This window comes from Drosophila tropicalis, unplaced genomic scaffold (genome assembly GCF_018151085.1).
Source record: "Drosophila tropicalis isolate 14030-0801.00 unplaced genomic scaffold, ASM1815108v1 contig_593, whole genome shotgun sequence".
NCBI lineage: Eukaryota > Metazoa > Arthropoda > Insecta > Diptera > Drosophilidae > Drosophila > Drosophila tropicalis.
In genome coordinates this window covers 2,703,926-2,729,139 of record NW_027173070.1, presented here as the reverse complement: position 1 = coordinate 2,729,139, position 25,214 = coordinate 2,703,926, and the positions used below count along the sequence as shown (strand labels likewise).

Here is a 25,214-nt window from a genome sequence, read left to right as displayed (position 1 = left end):
TTATTATTGCCTAGTAATCAAGTGACTTTTTCATTCTATTCCACAAGATAATTTTCATTTTTTTCTTTATTCTAAAATCAAGTAATGGGAAAATTGCATTTCATACATTATTCAATATTCTACGAGTTCCAATCATCCCAGAAGTTTTTAAGTAATAAATGTATTTAGCACTTGAAACACCCGTTATTCGGCATATACTTATTTCACATCTATCGATACCTTACCACACGCACGGCTAAACAAAATACTCAATTTTGACATCTCTAGTGACCAGATTGAATGTGTGTCGGCTGACGAAAAAAAAAGATAAAAACCATTGAAAATATGGTATGTAAATAATTAAAAACAAACGGAAAACCATCATTAATGTGTTGGCTAAATGCAAGAAATAAAAATGTCTGAAAACAACACGAGTTTATGTGTAAATAGAGCGCAACAAATAATTGAATTTTTTTATTTTTTGGTCATGGCGTCTTGTTCGAAATGCCAATGCGTTTACGATGCGTGCGAAAGAGATGACACGAGTGGTGGGTGCGTGTACTCTTTGATAGATTTGCAATGTTGTTTTTTTGAAATTTCTATCGACAACGACTATGTGATGAGAAGACTCACTCACTGACTCTCTTGCTCTCGTTCGCGCTCATCGACACGCATACACAAATCTCGCTTAGGCAAATGAAAACTACCGAATAAAACGCAGAAAGTGTTTATCCCCCCACTCCTCCTAAAACGGTCGTGTAATGATGGTAGTGGGCCGCCAAAAACAGTTGAAAGTGTTGAATAATTATATGATTATGTTTGTGTTGATTGCAGGATGCCACCAAGACGTCAGAAACGGCGACCAAAGAAAATGCCGCCGACAAAGTAAGTGAGTCGAAGGCCCTAGAAAATGCATCGGGAGCAGCAGCAACAGCGGTGGAAAGTGACAAGGAGAAGGAGGCTGCCTCAGAGGAGGCAACGGCGGCTGGCAAGAAAACCGAATCAGGAGCCGATGCAGCAGCAGCGCCCCCATCAACACCACCCTCCGCTGCTGGTGCTGCCGATGCCAGCAACTCTGATGACGTCGCTGATAAAAAAGCTATAGCCGGAGCTACCGAATCGGATGCAGGTAAATAACGCACACAAACACACATTCACACAAGTTGAGAGAGAAACACAGAGAGAGAGAACATGCTTGTTGTGTGTCGGTGTGAAGAAAGAGCGAGAAAAACAAAAATCATAAAATGAATTTTGCGCGCGTTGAATTCATTTGACGTTTTCTATTGGGTGTGGGGGAGGCAGAGACAACAGCATGTGTTTGCCGCTCTCTCTCTCTCTTTCTTTTTCTCTCGGCCTCCCGCTCTTTCCAATTTTTTTTTTACTCTGCTGCTATGGCCACTTGTCTTCTCAATGTATGAGCTCTGCTTTGGCTCTGCCGTCTAAGTTACCGCCATGCGTGTTTCTTGGAGCGCGGGTTCGAATCACCGTCGGGGACCCACACACAAAAATTTTTATCGTTTCCTGCTTATATTAGGTTTTTATATTATCCTTGGCTATTGTTCATACTTAACCCTGAAACGATAAGGTTTCGTATAGTAAGTGCCGAGGTATAGCAAGCAAAACTTCATTATTCAACGCTCAATGCGCTTTAAATATTCTAGCATTGGACTTCCCAAGGATGAAGATAATTAAACTTTTTCTTATTGCACAATTTCCATTTTTTATCTTTTCTCGAGTGCTAATTATTTCACAATTAATTGTAACTTTTTTAATAATCAAAAAAATGTTTAACAAATTAAAAAAACACTTGGAGTAGTAGAAAAATAGTTTAATTTAACTTACTAGTAAAAATTGATATTTTAAGCCTTATCAGAATTTGTTATGACTTTTTGTTTTTTGGGAGGGCAATGTTCAAATTTTAATATTGAATAATTGTAGCATATTTTAGGTTTAAGTATGAACTTGTTCCCTTACCTATTGGACTTTGGCCTGATTTCTAATTGGTTCTTTTTTTTTACAGCCGACTCAAAGGACAAAAAGGAATCATCACCCTCGGCAAAGAAAGTCACTAACAACAATAATGGGGCTAAAAAAGAAGACTCATCCTCGGTGAAAGGTGCGAAGGATGCCAAAGATAATGGATCTGCTGGCGAGGATGAGGAGGACGAAGAAGAGGATGAAGATGGCGATGACAAAGGGACGGATGATGTCAGTGAAGATGACACAAAGAAGAAACCCGTGGCAGAGAAAAAGAAGAATGATACCAACACCACAACAGATGCCTCAAAGGCATCCAAAACTAAGGATGCGGGTGACAAATCTTCCACAGCTAAGAAACCCGAAAATAAGGCCAAAAATGGCAAAGTAGACAAAAGTGATCAAGAGGATGATGAAGAGGATAGCGAGGCGGCCGATGGCGATGACGATGTCGATGGCGATGGTCTCGATGTGAACAATGAGGTGGCCGAGGACGATGAGAATGTGGTGGCTCTGGCCGAAATTGATCGCATCAATGAGAATATCAACAAAACTCGTGTCGATGGCCTACAGACTCTACATGCCCTTTGCTTTGGGGCCCAGGGCAAGAATAATGTGGTTAAAAAGAATCTACGATCTTTTGCTGGCTTCGAGTTTGCCAAGGATTCCGCGGAATATAAAAAGAAATTCGAAGCCATCAAGAAGGTGGATAATAAATCGTTGCGTAGCATTTGCGAAATTCTCACCTTGGATCGCAAGGGTAGCAAGGATGAAATAGCAACACGTGTGCTCAAATTTCTAATGGAACCAGACGAATCGCTGTGCATCGAACAAGGCGACGAGGAGGATGAGGAGCTGGATGAGGATCTTGACGAAGACGAGGAAGAGGAGCAGGCCAGTGAAGACGATAAGAAACGCAAAAGTGGATCCGGCAAGGCAAGCAGCGGCAGAGGGTCAGCACGAAATTCCTCTGGACGCCCCAAGCGTTCCACTGCAGGCAAAAGTTAGTAGAGATTAACTTGAAAAATCAATTGATAGCTAATTTTCTATGTTCTCCATATCAAATTTTAAGCAGAAATGTCTGCTTATGTAGATTTCTCCAGCTCTGAAGAGAGCGAGCACAAAGTAACGGTGGCTAAGAGAAGACGTAACGACGATTCCGAATCAGGATCAGACGTAAGGAATATTATAAAACTTCTGTTAACAAATTTGCTAAAGTAATTTTGATTTTCTTAGTATAATCCTTCGGCCAATTCCGATTCAGATGCTGGACGTGCTGGAGGTGGTGGCGGTGGCAGTGGAGGAGGTGGTGCTGCAGGACGAAAGGGTTCAGGACGTGCCAGTCGAGGACGCCCAGCGCGTAAAAGTCGACGAAGAAATTCGGATTCCGAAGAGGAAGAAGAATCTGAACTATCTGAAGCCGATAGTGATGTTAGTATAGGAAATACTTAAGACTGGTTCCATTTCTGACTCTTTTATTATATTGTTTAGGTACCCAAAAGAGGAAAACGTGCGCCGGCTGGCAAACGTGGTCGACCCGCTGCTACTCCGGCTGCTGGACGAAGAGGCCGTGGACGAGCAGCTGCGGCACGTAAACGAAAAGATTCAGAAAGCGAAGAAGATGAAATTTCCGAAGATGAAGAGGAGGAGGAATTGTCTGAATTTGGTAGCGATCAAAGTGAGGTAAGTTGAAGATCGTCAATGGAATAAGGCGTGTCTTCTATAATGATGGCTTGCACTTTCATTTCAGGAGGAACGTCCCAAAAAGAGTAAGAAGCCTGTAACGCCTGCGAAAAATAGCAAAGCTAACAACAATAAGTCAAAACCAGCTGGAAAGGGTAAGAAAAAAAAAACTCAAGAACTCGGTATATACACATATTGGTATCTGGATTTCTACTGTTCTAGCATTGATTGGTAATTATCAATGATAATTGATTTAATTTTAAAAATTTCTTTTGTTTTAGCCGCTGGACGACCAAAAAAATCAAAGAAAGATACGTCCGAAGAGGATGATGATATTGATGACAAGGATGAATCCGATGAGGATGAGCCACTAACCAAAAAGGGTAAAGTGGCTTTCCCAACGGTAATTAAAGAATAAATGTATATAAGAAACAATTAAATATTTTACTCTATTGTCAGGATGAGCAAATACGCAGTTATGTTAAAGAAATCCTGGATAAAGCCAATCTCGAAGAGATCACAATGAAAACTGTTTGCAAACAAGTCTATGCAAAATATCCCGAGTTTGATTTAACAGATAAAAAATATTTCATTAAGGCCACAGTCAAAGCGGTAAGTTATAAATAAAATTGCTCAAAATAGAAGTGAATTAATTGTAATTACATTCTTCTTTCCAGTTAATTGCCACATAAAAACTCACACACACACAATGAGAGGGAAAGGCAGAACTTGTACCAAACAGCAAAAAAAAACTATATAAAATCCGACAGAACATACACAGAAAACTAAGGCAAACCTTGTTGCCACACTTTTTAAGAGCTCTGCTACAACAAAAAAAAAAAAAAAAAAAAAAAAACAAACAAATAATAAACCGATCTTTAGTTTTTCTATATAAGTCTATATAATTTGTAACTCCTAAACAAAACAAAACTTAAAAGCAAGAATTTTTGTTCTATTATATATTAGATTTATACACTATATATATATATTTACATATATATCTCTGACTTGATTGCATGTGTATATACATATATGTACTATGATTTCTGTACCAACTTATTTCTAATTTAATTTCACTCTGAATAGCTCTACAAAAAGTGTGTAAAAATTTAAGCATAAAGTTAGAAAACAAAATTGTAAAAAACAGAACAACTAAGTAAACAAAGCAAAATGGAAAAAAATTATAAATAAAAAACAAATTTGAGACACACACACACACACTGTTAACAGTACAAAAAAAAAAAAACAAAGAAACGAAAATCCATAAAAAAAAGAAAAGTTTTTGGCAAAATGTAAAAAGAAAATTTTTATCAACCTTTTGGAAAAGTATTTTTTTAATAAGAGCAAAAGTGAAAAATGTGAGAAAAGAAAAAAAAATTATATATTGATTATAATAATTTGTTTGTTTGTTGGTCAGAGGTTTTTTTAGTGCTTCAAAGTTCCAAACGTTTATTTCAACTGATTAATCCCAAAATCAATTACTCAATAATAAATATATATATATATATATATGTATACATATATATGAATTTCGATTTAGGTTTATCTCAAGTGCTTGGCCTAGATAAATGTAAACTTTAGAAGGTTTCTCTTGTAGCGCGGCAACAACAGTCCACATTTACACACACACACACACATACACACAACCATATGAGTAAAGAAATAAAACTTGTGCAAGTTGAATATTATATATATATATATATACATAAACCAACAAAAAAGAATAATAAAACAAGAAAATAGCTGTATGTAAATTTTAAAATAAAACCACAAAACAAAAAATTAATAAACAAGTTTAATTTTCTTAGAGTAAACAAACAAATATATAACAATTTTCATTCACATCTAAATGTAACTTTTCTTGTAGTAGAAACGACAAAGAAGACCAACACACACACACACACACGCATACAGACAGACACACACAAATTGATGTATGTTATATTGCATAATAAATATATATATACTATATATATATCTTATCTATGTATGTAAATGAAACGATCGATAGAATTTATAGTTTATGCCCTCTCGCTCCTGGAAAAAATTGATATTCTTACTTTCAATATCAAGAATAAAGAGAAACAAGTGCGAAATCTCAAATATATATGGATATATATTCGGAGTTGTTAAGGCGTATTCTTTTAGAACTAGTTTACTTTTTGGGTAAGTATTTTCCATAATATATACAACTAATTGAGATATAGAAGACTATTTCAACTATAGGAGAGACCATGGGTGGGGAATAAGATCATTAAGATGACAAAAGCCCAGCTCAACCAGCTCCGTGGCCGTCAAGAGAAGACACTACACCCCTTGAGCTTCTTCACCTTTTTGTCATAAAATGTTATTTGATTTATATTGTTGTTTCATCACCTTTAATTTACATTCGAATAAATCCCAATCTAACCATTCCAACTAGAAGACAAAGTTTCATTGTCTGTTTGAAGTTTGTAGGCTCTGAGATTATGAACAACATTTTTCAAATAATTAAGCTTGCCTTGAATCATTACTCAGTTGTGTTGAAACTTATGATAAAGATTGATTTCAAATGATCCTGCTTTTAGTTTAATTCTGTTACATATAGAAGAAGACATGAAGGACATATCTTCGGATGATATGGTATCTTGTTACATAACTAAAATAAAGTCAAAAGTAGTAAATAAGAAATGAAATAATTAAGTTTAGATATTGGAGCTCCCTGTACGACGATTAAGAGAATGTTTTAAACTATTTTTAATTAATTTCTGGGCCTCTTTTCAAAAGATAATGGGCTGAAACTTGGTACTTGCTATAGGTAAGTTAAAATTTTGTGTAGGTTGGACCCGAACCACTAAAACATATAGCTTTTTTGATTATCCCAAATTTAGATTACAGGAAAACTGACCGCTGAAGTATGGAATGGACATGAAAAAAAATTGTCTTGTTTAAAAGAGTTATGAACACAATAAATACTTATATTAAATTTAAAATACAATTTCTTAACTCCAAGGCTCTAATATCAGTGGTTGACTTTGCATACTTTAGGGGGCAAATCTTTATTTCACTTCTCTAAATCGACCATTGAATAGTTAAGATTGAATCTCATGATAGAATTGTCTAGACTGTCTCTCAAAATATATATTTCAACTGAATTTAGTGCAAAAAGTTGTTAAATCGTTTCCTGTGTTCAATACCTAGAGAAATTTGTTTAAAATTGTTATTGTAAAAGGTAAACATTAGAATTATATAGAAAACTATTTAGCCTTTTGCTTTTAGAAAATGGAAACAACCGAATTTGAAAGTTTAGTGAAAAAGTTTATTGAATTTTAAATATCTTGGCAATTGAAGGATCTTAAGGACTACTATATAGATATATAAAATATATGTATATGTAAATTATCAATCAGAGGTGGGGTAAATCGAACACGATCACGTGTCTTGTAGAGATAATGCTGCAACATAGTACAAATATGGTTTAAAATTCAATCAAATATATGTGAATATATATAATATATATGCATATAGGATAAATAGAGAGCAACAATAATAACATGATCAAATTATAATAATGAAAAGGTAGATGGAATCAATATTGAAAGACATTTAATCTGTTAACAATTTTTTGGAATTTTTCCCTGCAAATAGAGATCAAAAAGCAGGTAAAATTTAAATGATATATAAATAAATATATATGGTCTATATATGTATATAATATATATTGGATTTTGGTTAAAATGTGTTTGTGTGTGTGTGTGTATGGATCAATTGTTTCTTTCAAAAATATCATTTGATTGCGAAATAAACGGCTTTAGATATTAGACCCAAAGAAAAACGGAAAAATTTTACAGTTTATTAAGATTTAAATTTAATTTGTTGAATGGCAACTACAACAAAGAAAATAATATACAATACTTACTTAAATAATTAAGTGTTTTTAATACTTACCTTCAACCGGGGGAGGTGTAAAAGGCGCTACAGTGGATCCCGGCTAAAAGTAAAAGAAAAGAAACGACTTCCCTTGGACGGAACATACGAAACTACACCACAAATCACCAAGAACAAAGTATATATAGAGAAGGATTTATATATATGTATATATAGATTATGAGAACTAATGCTGTACCGACGACAATTTGGCAAATATATTTGATATTGTATATATAAAATGTTATATAGGGCAATATAAAAGACCGCAAAAATCGCAAACAAATGATACCTTGAAACATTAAAACACATATATATTATCCAAATTCAAAATTGGATTTAGTAGTGGGGATATAGGACACAGTTGGTACGGTACAGCTTGGTTTGACGTTGTTGACGATGTTGCTATGAACGAAATATATATAGAGATATATACGACAATAATATATATATATATATGTAGGTATTATATGGTGCATTTTAAAAACAGTTTTTGATGTAAAAAAGTAGTAGTAGTTGTTGTTTTTGTTTTGAATATATTATAATAATATATATAAGAGATATATGTATATATATATATATAGAGAGATCAAAGATGATGTTTCAAGGCATACCAAATATACAACGAGAGGATATAGGAAGTTTAATACAAATGCCCGAGAGCCCGTCCCGTTCCCTAGAACTGTTCCCATCTTTCTCCAACAAATCAGCTTCTGAAAAATTCGCTTAGAGCAAACGTTTTTCTCAAATTGTTATACAGAGAGAGAGAGAGACATGGAAAGAAATAACAAAACACAATAATTGTTGCATACAACTTCTTGGGTTATATGCAGATCAATATAAATGTATATATAAAATGTCTATATATGCATTTATATGGTTTATAAATATGGTAAATTATATTATATTAAATGTTTTATTCAAATGTTTTTCGTAGACTGTGGATCGGGAGGGAGGCCATGGGGGGTGAAAGAAGTGGGAGGAAAGGTTTAGTTTCGAGTAGTTTCTGGCGATGAGAGCCTACCTAAACTTTTACATATTATTCCTTTCTTCAAGACGTAAAACTTATTAGCTAATTATATATTTTTGTTTGCATCATTATTGGTTATAAATGTTTCAAGTATTTATATATAATATTTAGACCTAGGGTTTATTAAAATATGGTTTTTGCTTTTGCATTTTGTCAGACATACGACAGAGTAAGTTATAGTTATAAAGATATACGGTATATAACAACAGAAGATCTTACCAACGTTTTGTTTTTTGTTTTTTTTTTTGCATTTCATTTTGACACTATTACAATATTAAATGTTTGTTCTTTTTTTGTTTAGTTTTTCATTGCTTTTGCTTTTTTATGTTTTTTTTTTTTCTTGTTTTTAAAAGAGATTTTTTTTTATTTGGGGTCTGGTTTGATGAACGGCCTCTGAAAGTATGTTATTTTTGTATATGTATATATATATGTATATATAAGGAGGTATATGTATATGATAATATAGAGTGTGGCAGCAAATAACGGTATATAATGTTAAAAAAAAATAATAAAAATATTTTCTTTTCTACACATATTATTATTAGTTATCATTTGTTCTAAAAACTGGGTTTCGAACCCAAAATAATTCGATATATTAACTGAAATATAAAAAAATAATAAATTATACACATTATATATAGACATAGATATCATATAAACCATCCGCAATTGAATATTGTATAATTATATATGAGTAAAACCATTTCATGTGATTCAAACCAAGCAAATTCATCAATTCTCTTTAGTTAACCCATAAAAGTATAACCACATTATTAACCCTATTACAACTTTTATATTGCGTTTAATTGAGAGTAAATCATCTTACCAGATCATCTGAACTTGTACTATATATAGATATATGTATGTATATTGTATGGACTTGTTGTTTGTATTCTCTTTATTTCCTCTTTTATACCCTTGCAAAATGAAGAAAAGGCATTCAAATAGCTTTTCCTTTAAAAAGGAACTTCTAAAAAAAGTTACTTGAAATCAAAGTGTTTTTAATATTTTCATCTAAAGTAAATTTATTTCTTAATTTCCTGCATTTTCGAACTCGAAAACTTAAAATTTGCAGGACAAAGTTGAATGCATCTGCATCTTTAAATTGAATAATTATTTATAGATTTCTATAATATTTTTCTAAATATATTGCAAGTTAAATTTGTTTTCTTTATTTCTATTAGTTTCGAACTCGAAAACTTTTCGGCTGGAGTAAGAGTACTTTTCTAGTAAATAGAGGGGTTTCCTAAGGAATCTTTATATATGTATAGGTATATATTCTTATCATTTTCGAATTCGAACTCGAGAACAGATCTCATTTTGCAAGTGTATAAAAAACAACGACAAAGCCGCTGCTAACCCAATCCTCAGTGTTTCATTTTAGAACTATATTCAAACTTGGGGTAGATGTACGAGAGGGAGAGAAAAATGTGTGTATGCAAAATTTTATATACTAGATTTCTATATCAAAAGTTTATATATGTATGTATATATATATTGTGGTACATTCTAGTATTATCAAAGTTTTAAATATATATATATACGAGGGGGTTGTTTGTCTTTCAGAAAAGGAATTGTTAATATATATCATGTCATACACTCACACTCACTCCAATAAGCTGTTATTTTTTTTTTTTTGGGCCTAAATTGACGATGAAAGAGAATTGGATATTCATATCATTTATATATAATGTATATATGTATATGTATATATATATCGGATGTTATGTGGTAAGTAGATCAATTATTATGTTATGTCTTAAAAATCAATGGGATTAATGGGTTTGGCTTGAGAAAGGAAAAGTCACTTATGTGGTAAGGGGAAATTATTAAAAAATAAATCATATATCGTATGTAAATATATATATATATATGTATATATATGTAGATTATAATTAATTAATTTACAATTCTGCATTTAGAAAGAAAATAGCGACGGCCGCAAAAGCTGCAATTTACTTTTTTAATTGTTTTTGGATTGACTCGATATTTTCCATTAATTTTTTTGGGCTGTTGTTCTAGTTGTTGGCTCTTTACTGGTTCTCTGCCACATACTTCTTGTTGTTGTTGGTGTTGTTGAAAATTTAGCTAAGTTTTTTTTTGTTTTGTTTTTTTTTTTTTTTTTTGTGAGGGAGAATTAAAAGACATAGGACATAGTAGAGGAATAGATCACTGCAAAGAGTTTGTTACGCATGGTAAACAAGATATTGGTTAGGATAATGAATGTATATAAAAATATCAAATAATATAAAGAGGTATATGTATGTATATAGAGAGCTAATATGAAAGATCAATAATAATAATAAACAAAAAAAAAAAAAATTATAATAAATAAATAAGGTTAAAGGAAAAGGCAAAAGTATATATATATAACAAGTTAACGATTGTAAATTTTTCATTAATTTTTTGACCACAAATTTTAACATGGAAAATATATAGTTGGAATTTTTATATATGTATATACATATATCAATATGGTATACACATATGTATAGAGACAGAGAAAGGAACCATCGATTGGTATAGTGATTCGAACAGCACTCACCCCATGCCAAGGCACCAGTAACATCATCTCAAATTAAATTGGCAGCCTGTTTTCAATGTTTGTCATTCTTGTGCGATTTCTGTTGGCCACCACCGCCGCCGCTGCCGGGATAACCACCATAGCCACCGCCACCACCACCTGGATAGCCACCTTGTTGTTGCTGCTGCTGTTGTTGTGGTGGTTGTTGCTGCTGTTGTTGTTGCTGACCCGTGGCAGCTGCCGCCGCATAATACTGTGAATATTGTGCATATTGGCTAGGAGTCATACCTTGAGCATAGCCACCGGCTGCGGCTGCTGCTGCCGCTGCAACAGCTGCTGCAGCTGGATTCGGTTGCTGTTGTTGATTAGGATTGGGTCCACCAGCTCCCTGATTGGGTGCACTGTTGTTGCCACCTCCATTTTGAGCTTGCTGAATGTTGCAAATTTGGAAATAATCCAATTAGAGGGCACAAGAAGAAGTTATGATCATTCCTACCTTATTTTTTAGTGTCTTCTCGATAGCCTCGGCTTCTTCAATTTTACCCACACTGCGATAATATTCCGCCCATTGGGCACTGTAATCGGCGCCACCAGCTCCGGCTTGTTGCTGTTGGCCTTGTTGTTGCTGCTGCTGTTGGCTCTGTTGCATTTGCTGTTGTTGTTGCTGTACAGGATTAGCCGCACTCGCCTGTTTGGCCTTCATTTGTTGTTCTATAACCTCAGCTTCTCGATGGCAACCCATTTGTCTGGAGAAAGATCACATTGAATTGGATGGAATTTGTATAACTCGTTCTATATATACTCACTTGTAGTACTCAATCCATTGAGCTGAATAATCCTGACCACCAGCGGCAGCAGCACCGGCTGCTCCGCCACCTTGAGCCATGGCCATTTGTTGTTGTTGCTGCTGTTGTTGTTGGGCAGGATCCCAGCCACCTTGTTGTCCACCATATGGTCCCCACGGCTGTTGTTGCTGTTGCTGATAGGCTGCCGCAGCGGCCGCTGCTGCTGCATTTGGATCGCCACCTTGCATGGGATTGGGTCCTCCATAGCCGCCTTGTTGCTGATTGTGATGTGAATTATTGTGTCCACCGCCTGAATTGCCACCATCTCGACCGCTTCCACTTATGGGTTTCCTTGAAATCACTGTGAGCTCCATGTTAATCTTCTCGGAAATCATTTGACGGGCTGCCTCCACTTGGTCCGTGGTACCCTTGGATTTAAATAGCTTCTCATTGGGCCTATTTGTGGCATTACGATCCATTTCGGTGTGGGCTCCGGATTGCTGATTAATCAATTTTATGGTCTCTCCACCGCGTCCAATGACAATCTAAGGGATGAAAGTGGGAAATGCTTTTGGGAACTGCGCAAAGCAATGTAAATTTTGTGACTTACACCACACTTGGAAGCTGGTACGAGGAATGTGATCTCTTCTCGTCCTCCCTGGGCATGATTCACCCCGTAGCCGTAACCATAATTTGAATTATTCGGATCACCACCGCCACCTTGGCCACCACCTCCTCCGCCGCCATTACCATTGCGTCCCATACCATTTCGTTGCTATAGAAACAAAATATCGAGATTAAAATTAAAGGATTATCATTATCGGAAGAGTAAGAGGATTCTTACCATGACATTTTCGATGAGGCCATCGATGGTACGTTTGGCATCTTCCACCTGCTGCCGTGTGCCTTGGATCACACATCTTCTGTCGCCCATTTCATCATTTTTGCCCTGAATGAATTGCAATTTACAACCGCATTCTGTTTGGATTTTCCTTATCATGTCGCCGCCTTTGCCAATGACCACTCCTACAGCGATTTTGGGTACAAAGACTTCTACACTTTCGCCTCCGTTGCCATTGTTGAAATTATTAAAGCCCAAACCGGGTCCACCACCACCTCCGCCATTGGCTCCACCGGGCCGACCACCGCCGCCGCCGCCACCACCGCCTTGTTGTTGCTGCTGGGCCTGAGCATCCTTTTGTGCAATCAAATCGAGAACCATTTGCTTCGCGTGTTCAATTTTTTGAGGATCTCCGGAAATGCGCAGGGGTTTGATAACCTCCTGGTTGGGTCCATCCTGTATGATGATCATTTTGGCTCCAGTCTTCTCCTGCAATTGCTTAATGGTATCTCCGCCCTTGCCAATGACCAAACCGACTTTGGCTCCTGGTATCATAATCTCCTGGTACGGAGGATAGCCACTGGGACCTGGTGGTGGCATGTTAATGGTGAGCAGAACTTCCACAGTGTCACCGCCTTGACGATTGGCCATTTGTTGAATCATTTCCCTGCCCTTGGTGACGCTTTCCCGCGAACCCCGCAATATAATCACACGCTCCTGTTCGGGCATCAATTGCACCTTGGCTCCGGATTCTGCTTGAATGTGGGTAATGGTGTCATTGCTGCCACGTCCGACAAATGAATTGGCCACAGATTCGGGTAATCGGATTTGCTCTTCACAAGTTGTCCCCGCTGAAGCAGCCAAACGTGCTGCTACCGCTGCGGCTTGGGCAATTGCCTGGGTAATATTGGCTCCACCTGGACCACCAGATCCTCCACCGCCACCGCCGCTGCCACTACTCATATTAGAATTATTGTTTTGACCATAATCGGGACTACCAAATGGACGCTTGGAATCCGGTCCACTGTCGTTGCCGTCATCCATATGCCGTTTAAAGTTATTACCCGATCCGGAACCGGAACCAGGACCAGGTGGTCCTCCTCCCCCTCCGCCAACAGATTGCTGATTTGGTTGAATTTTTGCTGCTATCTGCAAATAACAACAACAAAAACAGCATATATCAACATGATTATTTTTCCCTCCGTTTTTTTTTCGGCATAACCTCTTAGAGTATCGGCCCCCTCCCCACGCTCGCACTACCATTAACCGGGTTCTTACCTGCTTGGCACGCTGTATAGCAGCTGCCAACGCCTGAGATTGATTGATGCTCGCTTGCTGCGTTTGAAAGTCACTCATTTTGATTCAAATATAATTTAATTTTCCAACTTTATTCGTATTTTACTCTAACTAATAATGTGTGTGTGTGTCTGTATATACGTGTGTGTGTGTGTGTGTGTTGGAAAATGTAATCTTGTGTGTGGAAAATTCAATAAATGCCTGACGACCCTATCAAAATTGACAAACAATGCCAAATTATCGACTTTTGCCGTATCGATTTATTACTTCACTTCGAGTTTGTAATCAGTTGTAGCGTTTCACAACGTTTTGACTTTCCGTTTTTCGCAATTTCATGTGAACAAACACGATTTTCCTTTCTGATTTTTTTCTTTTCGGTGAAAATAATCCCTATTTTATGTTTAGTGATGGACAAGCAGAGGCGTTGCTGTACCTGTGACTCATGTACTCGATACCGAATCACGGTAATGACGTGCACGGGGGATGAAGTGCCTGCCAATAACATGCAGACTTTAACTCTCATTTTAAAATCAGAAAATTGTCAATATATTATTCCCATATATACAATTGTAACAACTAAGTTGTGGTTAAATTTGTGATTTCTACAAACACTTTAATAATTCTTAAGAAAATAGAGTCACTGTGACTCTCGATTCCAAGTGTCGCCCATCACTAGCATTTTCATGGCACTGGTACATCTCGAATTATCGCCCTCTCCCTTTTACACAGTGTTTCTGGTCGGCAACGTTGCACGAGCACGGTTCGAATTTTTGATTAAATAGCTTAAATAAACGCATTTAAAATGGCTTTCGGTGATGTCAAGACCCCACAAGGACTCAAGGAGTTGAACAACTTCTTGGCCGACAACAGCTACATCAGTGGGTAAGTCAAATTATAAATTTGCCAAAAACATGCGGCAAATGTGAGGTTATGTGCAGGCTCCACACATACGTCATCATGTTTCTGAGTTTTTGTAATAACTTTCTAATTTTTTGTTGCAGCTACACACCCACCAAGGCCGATTTGTCCGTGTTCGAATCCTTGGGCAAGGCTCCATCTGCTGAACAAGCCCATGTTGCCCGTTGGTACCGTCACATTGCCTCCTTTGAGGCTTCAGAGCGTTCAGCCTGGGCTGGAGCTCCATTGCCCCAATTGGCCGGTGCCAAGCCAACAGTGGCTGCCCCAGCCAAGCCAGCTGCCGATGATGATGATGATGTTGATCTATTCGGCTCTGATGAAGAGGAGGATGCTGAGGCCGAGCGCATCAAGCAGGAGCGCGTTGCCGCCTATGCTGCCAAGAAATCTAAGAAACCCGCCCTCATTGCCAAGTCATCGGTTCTCCTTGATGTCAAGCCCTGGGACGATGAGACTGACATGAAAGAGATGGAGAAGAATGTCCGCACCATCGAGATGGACGGTCTTTTGTGGGGTGCCTCCAAATTGGTTCCAGTCGGCTATGGCATCAACAAATTGCAAATTATGTGCGTCATTGAGGACGACAAGGTGTCCATTGATCTGCTCCAAGAGAAGATTGAGGAATTCGAAGATTTCGTACAGTCTGTGGATATTGCTGCTTTCAACAAGATCTAAGAAGCGCAGCTGAAATTACATATATATTCCCTAATAAAACGAGCAAAGCAACATTTTAAAATTTCGAATTTCTATTTTTCATACAATCTTTTAGAATATTGACAGAAAAAAAATAATTCAAGTGTCTTCGCTCTTTGCCTCTCTCTCTGTCTCTTTCTCTCATCTCAAGTTCGCTGCTCAAGTCTTTTGTTTTGCTTCGAGCTCTGAGCGAGCTTTTTTTGAACAAAAACCCGAGACTGAACCTCTCCAAGTTTAGTTTCACGCGCAGCGCGAAAGCGTTTGGTTCAAAATACAATCATAACAAAAAACAAAAATATATTTAATACACAATTTTTAACAACAATTACACATTTGTGCACGAAATATTAAACAATTGATTTATAAACAATGATTGCTAACAAATTGTGCTGCACTTTGGCGTTCAGTGCTCTGCTGTGCTTTGGTTTCGTTGCCTTAATTCAAGCGCAGGGTGAGTCAAATATTTGCTTCATATTTTGCGGATTTTGTCATAGTTATTTTGTATTTGTTTAATCTGAAATGGAAATACCTTACCAGATTTGTGAATTTCATTAACATTAATTAACAATTGTAGAAATCAATTTGTATCTTTTGTTCTTGTGATTTGAGTAGTCACATACTCTATATACTTATAAACGTAAAAGAGTATATAAGTCAGTCATCAAAGAGAAGAAAATATTTTTAAATATTTGAAAATTAAATCGATCCTAAGTATTTGGTATTTAAGCTGGTTTAGGCAAGTCTAGTCCTTTGTCCAAATAAATCAATTCAAAAATAATATTGAACTTTTGGGTTTAAAAGGTTTAAAAACGTTATATTGAAATTTCTGATACATAATTTTGTGATAACTTTCTAATATAACATTTATATGTTATAATATATAATTTTTTGTTAAAGCTACTAGTTGTTAGTTATCTGTTTAGGACATAGTTGATATGTAGTTTGATCTTAAGGGGGAAAAAGTTTCTAAGAATAATGCGAATCGAGGGCCTTTAAGGATGAACTGTATTACATTTCCATTGCTTTGAATAGACTCTTAAAAACAGGGTATCAGTCATTTACTGCTTTTTAATTAGCAAACGATTGCTTTTAGGAATTGTTGCAATAAAATGAATCGTTAAACAAATAAAGTTTTAAACTCACAAAACGCTGAAGAAACAAAGAGAAATACGCCTTGTCCATCAGACAATTGCGTTTACTTCCGATTTGAAATTCCGCTTCGACAATTAGCCGGAAACATGTTAAATGAAATTATAATTAATTATACTACTAAATAAGCTTCAATTGTTCAAGTCAATTATAGTTGTTGTTGTTGTTGTCTAGCCATTAGTGTTTAAAAAGTTAAGGATGTAAATTGAAAGTGTTTCCCCGGATTCCCTGGTAATCTGATAGCTACAGATGTTCATTTAATAGAAAGAAAAAAAAAACACAAAAATTCCACCTTCGTGTTGTGACATTTATTAAATGACGTAGTCGTCATCTATGTGTATATATATGTGTGTGTGTGTGTTTATTATCTTTGATTTTGGAAATTCCAATAAACATTTCAAAAGCTTTAAGCGCTTATCTCATGTATTTAGAAGAATATATATGTAAACAAATAAACATTATATAAAATATAATGCTTTATTTTTTATGCATAGAAGCAAATTAAAGGAATTCAAATTTTGACCTAAATTATAGATCACTTCATGGTTCATTGAACTAATGTGAAGTCCCAAAGTCTTTCCAACATTCGTGTGGGTGGAACTCATGTTGACTCTGAAGTTTCCAAGCAAACACCAATCACTCGGTATACACTAGAAAAATGTTTTTCAAATGAATATTTCTTGGGGTAAAAATACATTTAAATACTTTATTCAAATATTTAATGCGTCATTTTATATTTTTGGTTTCTTTTTAAACATGTTTTTGTTTCACACAGGAAAATTCTTAAGCCCTTGTATTCAGTTGTTTTTCATGTCTAGAAGAAACATCGCAAAATATTGGATTTTGATAATTGAAATGTTTGTTTTTTCATCAAAATTCATAGTCTATTGAATAAGCATGATAAAAGGTTAAGCAAAATTTGCGCTTTGAAATCGAGGACATATTAAAGAAAGTTTTAAAAGTAATCGTAGTCGAAACGTCAAATGAAGGCAGGGATAACATTCCCAAATATACGGACTAATTGGTTTTAAAACGAATTTAGATATAAATTTATTATTCATCAATTTATAATTTGTGATTTTATTTGGCAAAATAAATTTTTTATGGCTTTTGCTTTGTTGGCAAACAAGATTTTTTATACAAATGATTTCTGTAGATGTATTATATTAGTACATTTTTATTTCTTTATCAAAATATCTGATGATAGTATAGCTAAAAAACGTTATATCGATAAAAAATGTATTGAAAATTGGCTTCTCTAAAGAGAATTAAAATATTTTATAAATATTTCCAATTAAATAAAGTTAATCTTTGATAATTGAACTGAAATTCTACTCTACATTCACGGTTCACAAATTTATGAAATATTTTTAAAGAGTTTGGAATCAAACTCTAAGAATGATATAAGGATTCCGAATAAATTTTCAAAATAAATCAGTTTTTTGAAGCCCTTTGGAAATTGATAATTAAAGTAGAAGTATTTCTAAGACGACAAACTTTTTGAAAAACAAATGATTCCATAGTGAATATTTATTTGAAGAGATAACTTTTATTATTCTTCGGAATTGAATACGAGAACGAGAGAGCACGAGAAAGTAAACTTCTCTCGATCTTAAAAGGATGCATTGAAATAAAATGTAATGACAAAAATGAATCTCTGATAGGTTTTTTGACCAAAGTAACCTTGAAATGAATTAATTGGAAACGACACGAACGTGATCAATAAAACGAGAACAATGCGCCCAAGAAGGCGAAGAAGATGATGTGGATTGACTCATCTGTTACTCTGGCCCCACGCTCGAGAAGATGGTGTTGATGATGATCGGCATAATGGAGGTTTGATTCTTGCCCATCTCGAACTACGACAAAATTTATGTTGCCATTGAAAGTTGCAAAACTAGTTCGACGAAGCGAAACGGAACCTTGTCTGGTTCATGGGCGTGCAACGAGCGGAATATTTTTTGTTATTTTCTTAAATAATAAATATATTTTTAATATTTCAACTGATGGCTGTTTTTTTTCATACTACACATTCCAGTGTGTAATCTGTAATTCTGAATTCTGGTTTCAATAAATTTTTTATGGGTCAAGCTAAGCGCAAAGCACAATAACGCAATTTATATATGTATATGTATTTACAGATAAGCCGGTGACTGATGTGTGTTTGGGTTGTATTTGCGATGCTATCAGCGGTTGCAATCAGACACGTTTCTGTGGAGGAGGAGTCTGTGGACTATTTAGAATAACCTGGGCATATTGGGCCGATGGCGGTAAACTGACCCTGGGCAATGAGAGTCCCCAATCGGAAGATGGTTTGTTTTTTTTTAGATATTTCCATTTCGATCGAAATTTCAATGTTCTTTCCTTTATTTGTTCCAGCCTATGCCAACTGTGTGAATGATCCTTACTGTGCGGCCAATACGATTCAGAATTATATGACCAAATTTGGCCAGGATTGTAATGGTGATGGCGGTGTGGATTGCTATGATTATGCGGCTATTCACAAACTGGGCGGATACGGCTGCAAAGGAGAATTGGGATATCAATATCAGAGCACTTTGGATAAATGTTTGACCAACTTTTCACCCTTGGATGTCCGTACATCGGGTTAATTGACACCCCCCATACACACACATAGACACACACTCACCCTCACAAAAATAATTTATTTGGAAATTCTGTAATTTGATTGAATTGTGCAAGGAAAGACTAAAACTATAATTAAAAAAAGATTTTTTAAAAAAAGAATGTTTAATGAAAAATAAAGAATTTTATTAATATTATTTTTAAAGAATCTCCTTCGATTTTCGAGATTTTTATTAATGATGTAAACTAATGCAGATTCCACTAAGTATAGAGAATACTTTTAGACACAAATGTTTCCTTTTTACCCACCATTAAGACGATTGTTTTAACAGAAATCACTTTAATCAGTTTATTTTGTTCGATGTTTATAAGATTATTCTTATATTTGATTCAAAAAAGACTCGAAAATTACTCTTCAATGTCGTGAATACCTGGCTTATATAAAAGAAAGGCTATACGATATACGACTCCAAAGAGATCATATAGAACTTATCAGAGGTGCTAAGGATATCAAATTTTTCTAATATAGAAGCCATTTATGATCAAAATTAGAGCTTCTTTATGACTATTTTTAACAGAAAGTGAATTTGAAAATGCTGCGAATTCGCTATCTAATATGATGTGCTCCTTAAAGTATGCAATATTCTATAAAAGTTTTTAGTGTTTGCAACTTGAAATGTCCTTTATCTTCTTATTATAAGTATTTGAGTGGTACAAAAATTAATTAAGAAACTTTAGCATTGAATTTTGTTTTGAAATAAGATCTGACCTCTGGCTAATTCATTTTTAGAACATAGATTAATCTGTATGCAATTACTATAAAATCTACAACTGCAAAACGATTGTTGCATATTATAAACTTTACTCAGATGAGCAAACAACATGATTAGCGCATTTAATCTCATTCCATTTGAATTGATTTCTGACCTATTATATGGCTTATATATATACTTACCGACTGAGATTGTGCAAAGCTTTGCGATTGGTTTGTATCTTGGGAGCAATTTAAAGTATTTTCCAATTAGTTCTGGCAACAGTTTTCCTTAGCACGTCGAACCCAACGCATCAAATGAAGAACTATATAAACATTTTTCTATTTTCCTATTTGACCTATTTGGCAGTTGTTGAAGGTCAGCTACCCCAAGTAAATTCCATGAACAAAGTGGTCAGCTTGGGATGTTTGGAATGCCTCTGCGAAACGATCAGTGACTGCAATGTGACCCTAGGCTGCATTGGGCCAACCTGTGGACCCTTTTCCATAACTAAGCCATATTGGGAACATGCCGGTCAGCTGACTTTAAGAGGCGACACACTTGATAACGAGACTCAAGGTGAGTTTGATAGTCTTTATAATGGGCTAATGTTAATTTTGAAATCCCTTTCTTAGCCTTTGAAAATTGCTGCAATGATGTCTTCTGTGCCGGAGATGTGATTCAGGGCTATATGAGAACTTTTAAACAGGATTGCAATGGAGATGGTGTCATAGATTGCTATGATTTCGGAGCCATACATACTCTCGGACCCTATGGATGCAAAGGGGCAGTCCCTGAGTGGTATGGATCCAAACTAAGACGTTGTATTGAAAAATCTCAGAAATAAAATTTGAAGCTGAAACGAAATCGATCAGTAATGAACAAAAGCAAAACTGTATGCATAATGCACATTATTCAAATCTCAATGGCAAAGTTGTTTGACACATCTTTCATCTGGATCCCTTACGGATCTTATCTCAGCTTTCTGCAGGACTTTCCAGGATATGATAGAGTCAGTCGATGTTAATCACTGAAGACTAAAATGTGGTAGATAAACCAGTGGACCATAGTCAACGACTTCAAATAAACACACACTTAAAGCTGCCTAAAAGTATGCATACAATTTAATTTCTTTGAGAATCGTTTAATGTCAAGCAAATATTCCAATATTCATCTAATATTTTGATGTTCATCAAATATATTGTTCTCATAATTTGTTTATTAAGATTTAGATTGGTTTTACCAACATTACCTTCATAAGTCATCCCATAGGATGTTCTGAAAATTGATTTCGTGATAAAAACTAGAGTTTCCAAGTTCCAACAGTTTTCATGAGTTTTTCGTAAAATATATTTAAAATGTTTTAGGAACTCTTGTTTTTTAAGATATATATTTAAGTCGACTAAGTCAATCTCAAAAGCTATCAGGAAAATGCTGTTTACTAAGGCTCACAGTAAACTTGTAAATTATGAGTTTAGTGAGAATGCTTCTTATGACTCTCAGAAACCGGTATTTCTCATTTGATTTTTAAACTAAGACTAGCTAATCTTAGTTAGTCATATATGAGACTAGCTTCAATTACAATTCAATTGCGGAAGTGTGAGAACGTCTACGACAAAAGCAATATGAAAACTTATTTGTCATGTGGATTATTGTTTCTATTAATCGCATATAAGTCCCAATTTGTGCAGGGACAGGGTAAGTTACTGGGAACATCTTTCCATTGTTTATATTGATAACCTAAGGAGAGCTTGTGTGCTTGATTTTAGGTCACCTACTTGACAAACCTGTGACAGAGCTGTGCTTAACCTGCATTTGCGAGGCCATCAGTGGCTGTAATGCCACAGCCATTTGCACCAGCCTAGAGAAGGGAGTCTGTGGTCTGTTTCGCATTACTTGGGCCTATTGGGTGGATGCTGGCAAGTTGACTATCAACGGCGAACATCCCGATGCGGAGAGGGCGTTCATCAACTGTGCCAACGATCCGCATTGTGCGGCCAATTCAGTGCAAAATTATATGAAAAAATTCAATCAGGACTGCAATGATGATGGTGAAATGGACTGCCACGACTATGCTAGGATCCACAAATTGGGTGCCTATGGCTGTAAGGGCGATATGCCATATAAATACCAAAGTGCCTTCGAGGAGTGCATTGAAAACTTTGAAGATCAGGGTTTGGGCGACAAGAAAGACTGAAATCTATTCTCTCGAATTGCAAGCACTGTGATTATTTCCTAGTATACGTTTTAACAAACTGCAAGCCGTCTATCTATTATATTGACAATAAAAATTCATGAACAACAACGTGTACAAGTTTAGTATCTGTTTGCTAGTTGATCGGATTGTAGCGGAATGAACATGTCAAGCTGTCTAATCTATCTATCGATGTGTCTGGCTATAGGCACATCATTGGGCGTAAGGGTCGCGGATGATGATTTTCAGGGGAAACCAATTACCGAGACTTGTTTGATTTGCATGTGTGAGGCACTCAGTGGCTGTAATGCCACGGCGGTTTGTGTAAATGGAGCTTGTGGCATCTTTCGCATAACCTGGGATCAATGGGTCGACTCGGGACGTCTGGTCGTAGAGGGTAACACAGCCCTTTCAGATGATGGTAAGTCAATCAAAAATCTCTCCTCTTCCTTCTTCTGAAAGTCTCTTCCTAAAGCCTTTCCGAATTGTGCCAATAATCCGCGCTGTGCTGCTGATACCCTCCAAAGTTATATGGTTAAATATGGCCAGGATTGCAATGATGATCAGCAGGAGGATTGCTGGGACTATGGCGCCATTCATTATATGGGTCCATTCAATTGTAAAGCCGATATGCCCTATACATATGAGAGTATATTCAAACGATGCCTAAACCGAGCGCAAACAGAACAACAACAAAGAAATTTGAATTAATTTCATTTCAATCAATTGTGAAAATTTATTCTAGGAAAAACCAAAGGGTTCAGAGGGATAATAATTTAATAATTTATGTGTGAAAAGTCATCTCATCTTAACTTAAGCAACTCGCCCACTTGAATCTGGCTCAGTTGTGTGGTTATCGTCGACGGCGTCAAGTTCTCGGTTAGTTAACAACAACCTCAACTTGCCTTAGGGAAAAACCAGCCAATTGGCCATACATATACATTTACATTTATATCAAATATCCAAAGCACTTATCATAATTATAGCAAAATGTTTACCAGTTTACGTTTCTTGAATGGCAACAGTTTGTTTTATTTGTGCATTTTCCTGCTGGCTCTATGGCACAGTGGTACAAGTCATGAAGGTGAGTGAGTTGAAAATCGAAAAATGTTAAAAAACTTACTTGAAAACCTGTCTGACCACAAGAACGATGAATCTTCATTAGTTTGGCAGTTTCCAGGAGTAAAACTTAGTTTCTTTTATATCTGATTACTTCTTTGAAGCTATATTTTGAATTTAGGAAATGTCTGAAACAGTTTATTTCTAATCTGGAATAAATATTCTTGATCAGCATGAAAAGCTGAGTCGATATAGCCATGTCCTTCTGTTCATCTGGTATTTTCAACAATGAAACATTTAAATTGTTGTTCACTTTTATGTTTTCCAAAGAATTTGCACCACTGTGCAACAGTTATTTGCTTAGTATATGCTTTGTAATTATTGCAATCAATGAGAGGCTTGTCGGAAAATCAAGCTAATATAATGCATTCAAACACCTCATAGGAAGTCGCACATTTCCTCTCCAACAATTTCTCTCTACGTCTCTATAGTTTCCAATAGACCCGTCACGGAAGATTGCCTGGAATGCCTATGTGAAACGATGAGTGGATGCAATGCCACTGAGATATGTGTGAATGGAGCTTGTGGAATATTTCGTATAACTTGGGGTTACTGGATAGAGGCAGGTCAATTGACTTTATCGAACGATACAACATTAAACGAGGAGGGTAAGCTATAGAGAGATGAGGAGAGACAACTTCTAATCTATAAACCCATCTCTAGCTTTTACCAACTGTGTGAATGAGCCCAGATGCGCTGCCGACACTGTCCAGAGTTATATGTACAAACATGGCCAAGATTGCAATGGAGATGACCTCATCAATTGCCTGGATTATGGATCTCTACACAAAATGGGTAATCTCCAGTGTCGAGCCGAAGTGCCCAATAGTTTTGGTTCCGTCTTCTATAAATGTCTCAAGCTGAAGGAGAAGCAAGAGAGAATGAAAAAACCAATTCTCACACACGTTTAACTAAATAACTTTTTCTTTATTTTCAATTTTTTTCATTTTGCGTTTTTATTTTTCATGTTGTTGTTGTTGTTGTTGTTTTTAAAACAATTTATTAATACATTTATATATATGTATGTATGTATATGTATGTATATAGAAACATTGCTTATGTTTGTCAATTTGAACAGTTACCCAATATAATGTATATATAGAATCATCTATAGATATAGATATAGATTTCAGATATAGTACAATACATAGTATATAAGATTTCATATATGAAAACTACTTAAATATGTTTTCTGCATTTTCGTTTAGAATTCATCGCCAATAAGTTAACCACATTTTTCATTTGGGATTCTTGGTCTATAGGTATATATCTCGTTTATATATATAAAGTATCATTTTGCTATAGCTTGGCTCTAACATGTAGTTAAGATTTCGTCTTCTCCTTTGTCTATTTAGTTTGAAGTTGATAACGTTGTCTATTTTATTTTATTTTTGCTAGACTATTTCATTTTTTGGGTAATAAAATCTATTTTGTTTGGGAATCTGGAAAATTTAGTTTTTTGCAAACTTTGATCTTAAGTTTTTTTTTTTTGTTAGAATTAGAATAAAAGTAATTATTTCAACAACCATTTTTTGTTTTGTTTTGTTTTCTTATGGAAACTTATGAGATAGATGAGCGTAGAGAATGAGTAAAAGAGAGGGTAGGGGGGAGGGTAAACTGGTAACTTAAACAATTCTCTGTCTGTGGCAGAGTTATGGAAAGTCTTTTCACTGACAAACAAACTATTTGTTCAAATTCGGTGAAAGAGAATAAGTTACAAATTCTAAGAATTTGCATGGAGAAATCAGAAATTTTACTATTTTTTTTTTTAATTTTAGAAGCAAT

General features: G+C 35.5%; 7 protein-coding genes across 10 annotated transcripts; 6 read left to right on the top strand and 1 right to left on the bottom strand.

Annotated features, from left to right (window-relative positions):
• The first annotated feature begins 195 nt into the window (after positions 1 to 195).
• Positions 196 to 4,851, top strand: Dek (protein). 3 transcript variants are annotated; one of them, XM_068290007.1, is made up of 10 exons: positions 196 to 327; positions 814 to 1,108; positions 2,000 to 2,959; positions 3,029 to 3,132; positions 3,193 to 3,387; positions 3,448 to 3,639; positions 3,707 to 3,794; positions 3,921 to 4,042; positions 4,099 to 4,251; positions 4,317 to 4,851. In XM_068290007.1, the coding sequence occupies exons 1-10, from the start codon at positions 325 to 327 to the stop codon at positions 4,329 to 4,331; spliced, it is 2,127 nt and encodes a 708-aa protein (XP_068146108.1). In that variant the 5' UTR covers positions 196 to 324; the 3' UTR covers positions 4,332 to 4,851. The 3 variants fall into 3 exon arrangements, with proteins under 3 accessions (XP_068146108.1, XP_068146109.1, XP_068146107.1); XM_068290008.1 differs by lacking the exon at positions 196 to 327 and adding an exon at positions 619 to 746 and having other exon boundaries at positions 3,032 to 3,132; XM_068290006.1 differs by lacking the exon at positions 196 to 327 and adding an exon at positions 620 to 746.
• A 2,064-nt stretch (positions 4,852 to 6,915) lies between these two features.
• On the bottom strand, positions 6,916 to 14,409 carry Psi (P-element somatic inhibitor). 2 transcript variants are annotated; one of them, XM_068291868.1, is made up of 7 exons: positions 14,004 to 14,409; positions 12,729 to 13,874; positions 12,495 to 12,659; positions 11,906 to 12,429; positions 11,596 to 11,845; positions 11,121 to 11,529; positions 6,916 to 7,950 (listed from the first exon to the last, which is right to left on the bottom strand). In XM_068291868.1, exons 1-6 carry the CDS (start codon positions 14,079 to 14,081, stop codon positions 11,173 to 11,175), a joined length of 2,520 nt encoding a protein of 839 aa, XP_068147969.1. In that variant the 5' UTR covers positions 14,082 to 14,409; the 3' UTR covers positions 6,916 to 7,950; positions 11,121 to 11,172. The 2 variants fall into 2 exon arrangements, with proteins under 2 accessions (XP_068147969.1, XP_068147968.1); XM_068291867.1 differs by lacking the exon at positions 6,916 to 7,950 and adding an exon at positions 8,443 to 10,747.
• A 320-nt stretch (positions 14,410 to 14,729) lies between these two features.
• eEF1beta (elongation factor 1-beta) lies at positions 14,730 to 15,672 on the top strand. The gene is made up of 2 exons (XM_068291870.1): positions 14,730 to 14,903; positions 15,023 to 15,672. The coding sequence occupies exons 1-2, from the start codon at positions 14,824 to 14,826 to the stop codon at positions 15,609 to 15,611; spliced, it is 669 nt and encodes a 222-aa protein (XP_068147971.1). The 5' UTR covers positions 14,730 to 14,823; the 3' UTR covers positions 15,612 to 15,672.
• Positions 15,673 to 15,874: 202 nt separating this feature from the next.
• LOC137578201 (invertebrate-type lysozyme 3) lies at positions 15,875 to 19,572 on the top strand. The gene is made up of 3 exons (XM_068291871.1): positions 15,875 to 16,080; positions 18,920 to 19,090; positions 19,158 to 19,572. Exons 1-3 carry the CDS (start codon positions 15,999 to 16,001, stop codon positions 19,388 to 19,390), a joined length of 486 nt encoding a protein of 161 aa, XP_068147972.1. The 5' UTR covers positions 15,875 to 15,998; the 3' UTR covers positions 19,391 to 19,572.
• Positions 19,573 to 21,688: 2,116 nt separating this feature from the next.
• LOC137576049 (lysozyme) lies at positions 21,689 to 22,421 on the top strand. Its single transcript, XM_068288898.1, has 2 exons — positions 21,689 to 21,814; positions 21,886 to 22,421. Exons 1-2 carry the CDS (start codon positions 21,742 to 21,744, stop codon positions 22,311 to 22,313), a joined length of 501 nt encoding a protein of 166 aa, XP_068144999.1. The 5' UTR covers positions 21,689 to 21,741; the 3' UTR covers positions 22,314 to 22,421.
• Positions 22,422 to 22,447: 26 nt separating this feature from the next.
• Positions 22,448 to 23,332, top strand: LOC137576048 (lysozyme 2). Its single transcript, XM_068288897.1, has 2 exons — positions 22,448 to 22,731; positions 22,786 to 23,332. Exons 1-2 carry the CDS (start codon positions 22,470 to 22,472, stop codon positions 23,019 to 23,021), a joined length of 498 nt encoding a protein of 165 aa, XP_068144998.1. The 5' UTR covers positions 22,448 to 22,469; the 3' UTR covers positions 23,022 to 23,332.
• LOC137576047 (lysozyme 2) lies at positions 23,272 to 24,870 on the top strand. Its single transcript, XM_068288896.1, has 3 exons — positions 23,272 to 23,394; positions 23,861 to 24,037; positions 24,093 to 24,870. The coding sequence occupies exons 1-3, from the start codon at positions 23,301 to 23,303 to the stop codon at positions 24,338 to 24,340; spliced, it is 519 nt and encodes a 172-aa protein (XP_068144997.1). The 5' UTR covers positions 23,272 to 23,300; the 3' UTR covers positions 24,341 to 24,870.
• The last annotated feature ends 344 nt before the right edge of the window (positions 24,871 to 25,214 follow it).

Bases quoted from the DNA above. Each gene is read 5' to 3' on its own strand.
- Dek (XM_068290006.1), top strand. The intron at 3,133-3,192 runs GTAAGGAATATT...TGATTTTCTTAG, and splicing joins ATTCCGAATCAGGATCAGAC to TATAATCCTTCGGCCAATTC. The intron at 3,795-3,920 runs GTAAGAAAAAAA...CTTTTGTTTTAG, and splicing joins GTCAAAACCAGCTGGAAAGG to CCGCTGGACGACCAAAAAAA.
- Psi (XM_068291868.1), bottom strand. From the start codon at position 14,081: ATGAGTGACTTTCAAACGCAGCAAGCGAGCATCAATCAATCTCAGGCG. The intron at 13,875-14,003 runs GTAAGAACCCGG...TGTTATTTGCAG, and splicing joins CTATACAGCGTGCCAAGCAG to ATAGCAGCAAAAATTCAACC. The intron at 12,430-12,494 runs GTAAGTCACAAA...TTCATCCCTTAG, and splicing joins TACCAGCTTCCAAGTGTGGT to ATTGTCATTGGACGCGGTGG.
- eEF1beta (XM_068291870.1), top strand. From the start codon at position 14,824: ATGGCTTTCGGTGATGTCAAGACCCCACAAGGACTCAAGGAGTTGAAC. The intron at 14,904-15,022 runs GTAAGTCAAATT...TTTTTGTTGCAG, and splicing joins GACAACAGCTACATCAGTGG to CTACACACCCACCAAGGCCG.
- LOC137578201 (XM_068291871.1), top strand. From the start codon at position 15,999: ATGATTGCTAACAAATTGTGCTGCACTTTGGCGTTCAGTGCTCTGCTG. The intron at 16,081-18,919 runs GTGAGTCAAATA...ATGTATTTACAG, and splicing joins TGCCTTAATTCAAGCGCAGG to ATAAGCCGGTGACTGATGTG. The intron at 19,091-19,157 runs GTTTGTTTTTTT...TATTTGTTCCAG, and splicing joins GAGTCCCCAATCGGAAGATG to CCTATGCCAACTGTGTGAAT.
- LOC137576049 (XM_068288898.1), top strand. From the start codon at position 21,742: ATGAAAACTTATTTGTCATGTGGATTATTGTTTCTATTAATCGCATAT. The intron at 21,815-21,885 runs GTAAGTTACTGG...GCTTGATTTTAG, and splicing joins CCAATTTGTGCAGGGACAGG to GTCACCTACTTGACAAACCT.
- LOC137576048 (XM_068288897.1), top strand. From the start codon at position 22,470: ATGAACATGTCAAGCTGTCTAATCTATCTATCGATGTGTCTGGCTATA. The intron at 22,732-22,785 runs GTAAGTCAATCA...CTCTTCCTAAAG, and splicing joins CACAGCCCTTTCAGATGATG to CCTTTCCGAATTGTGCCAAT.
- LOC137576047 (XM_068288896.1), top strand. From the start codon at position 23,301: ATGTTTACCAGTTTACGTTTCTTGAATGGCAACAGTTTGTTTTATTTG. The intron at 23,395-23,860 runs GTGAGTGAGTTG...ACGTCTCTATAG, and splicing joins CAGTGGTACAAGTCATGAAG to TTTCCAATAGACCCGTCACG. The intron at 24,038-24,092 runs GTAAGCTATAGA...ACCCATCTCTAG, and splicing joins TACAACATTAAACGAGGAGG to CTTTTACCAACTGTGTGAAT.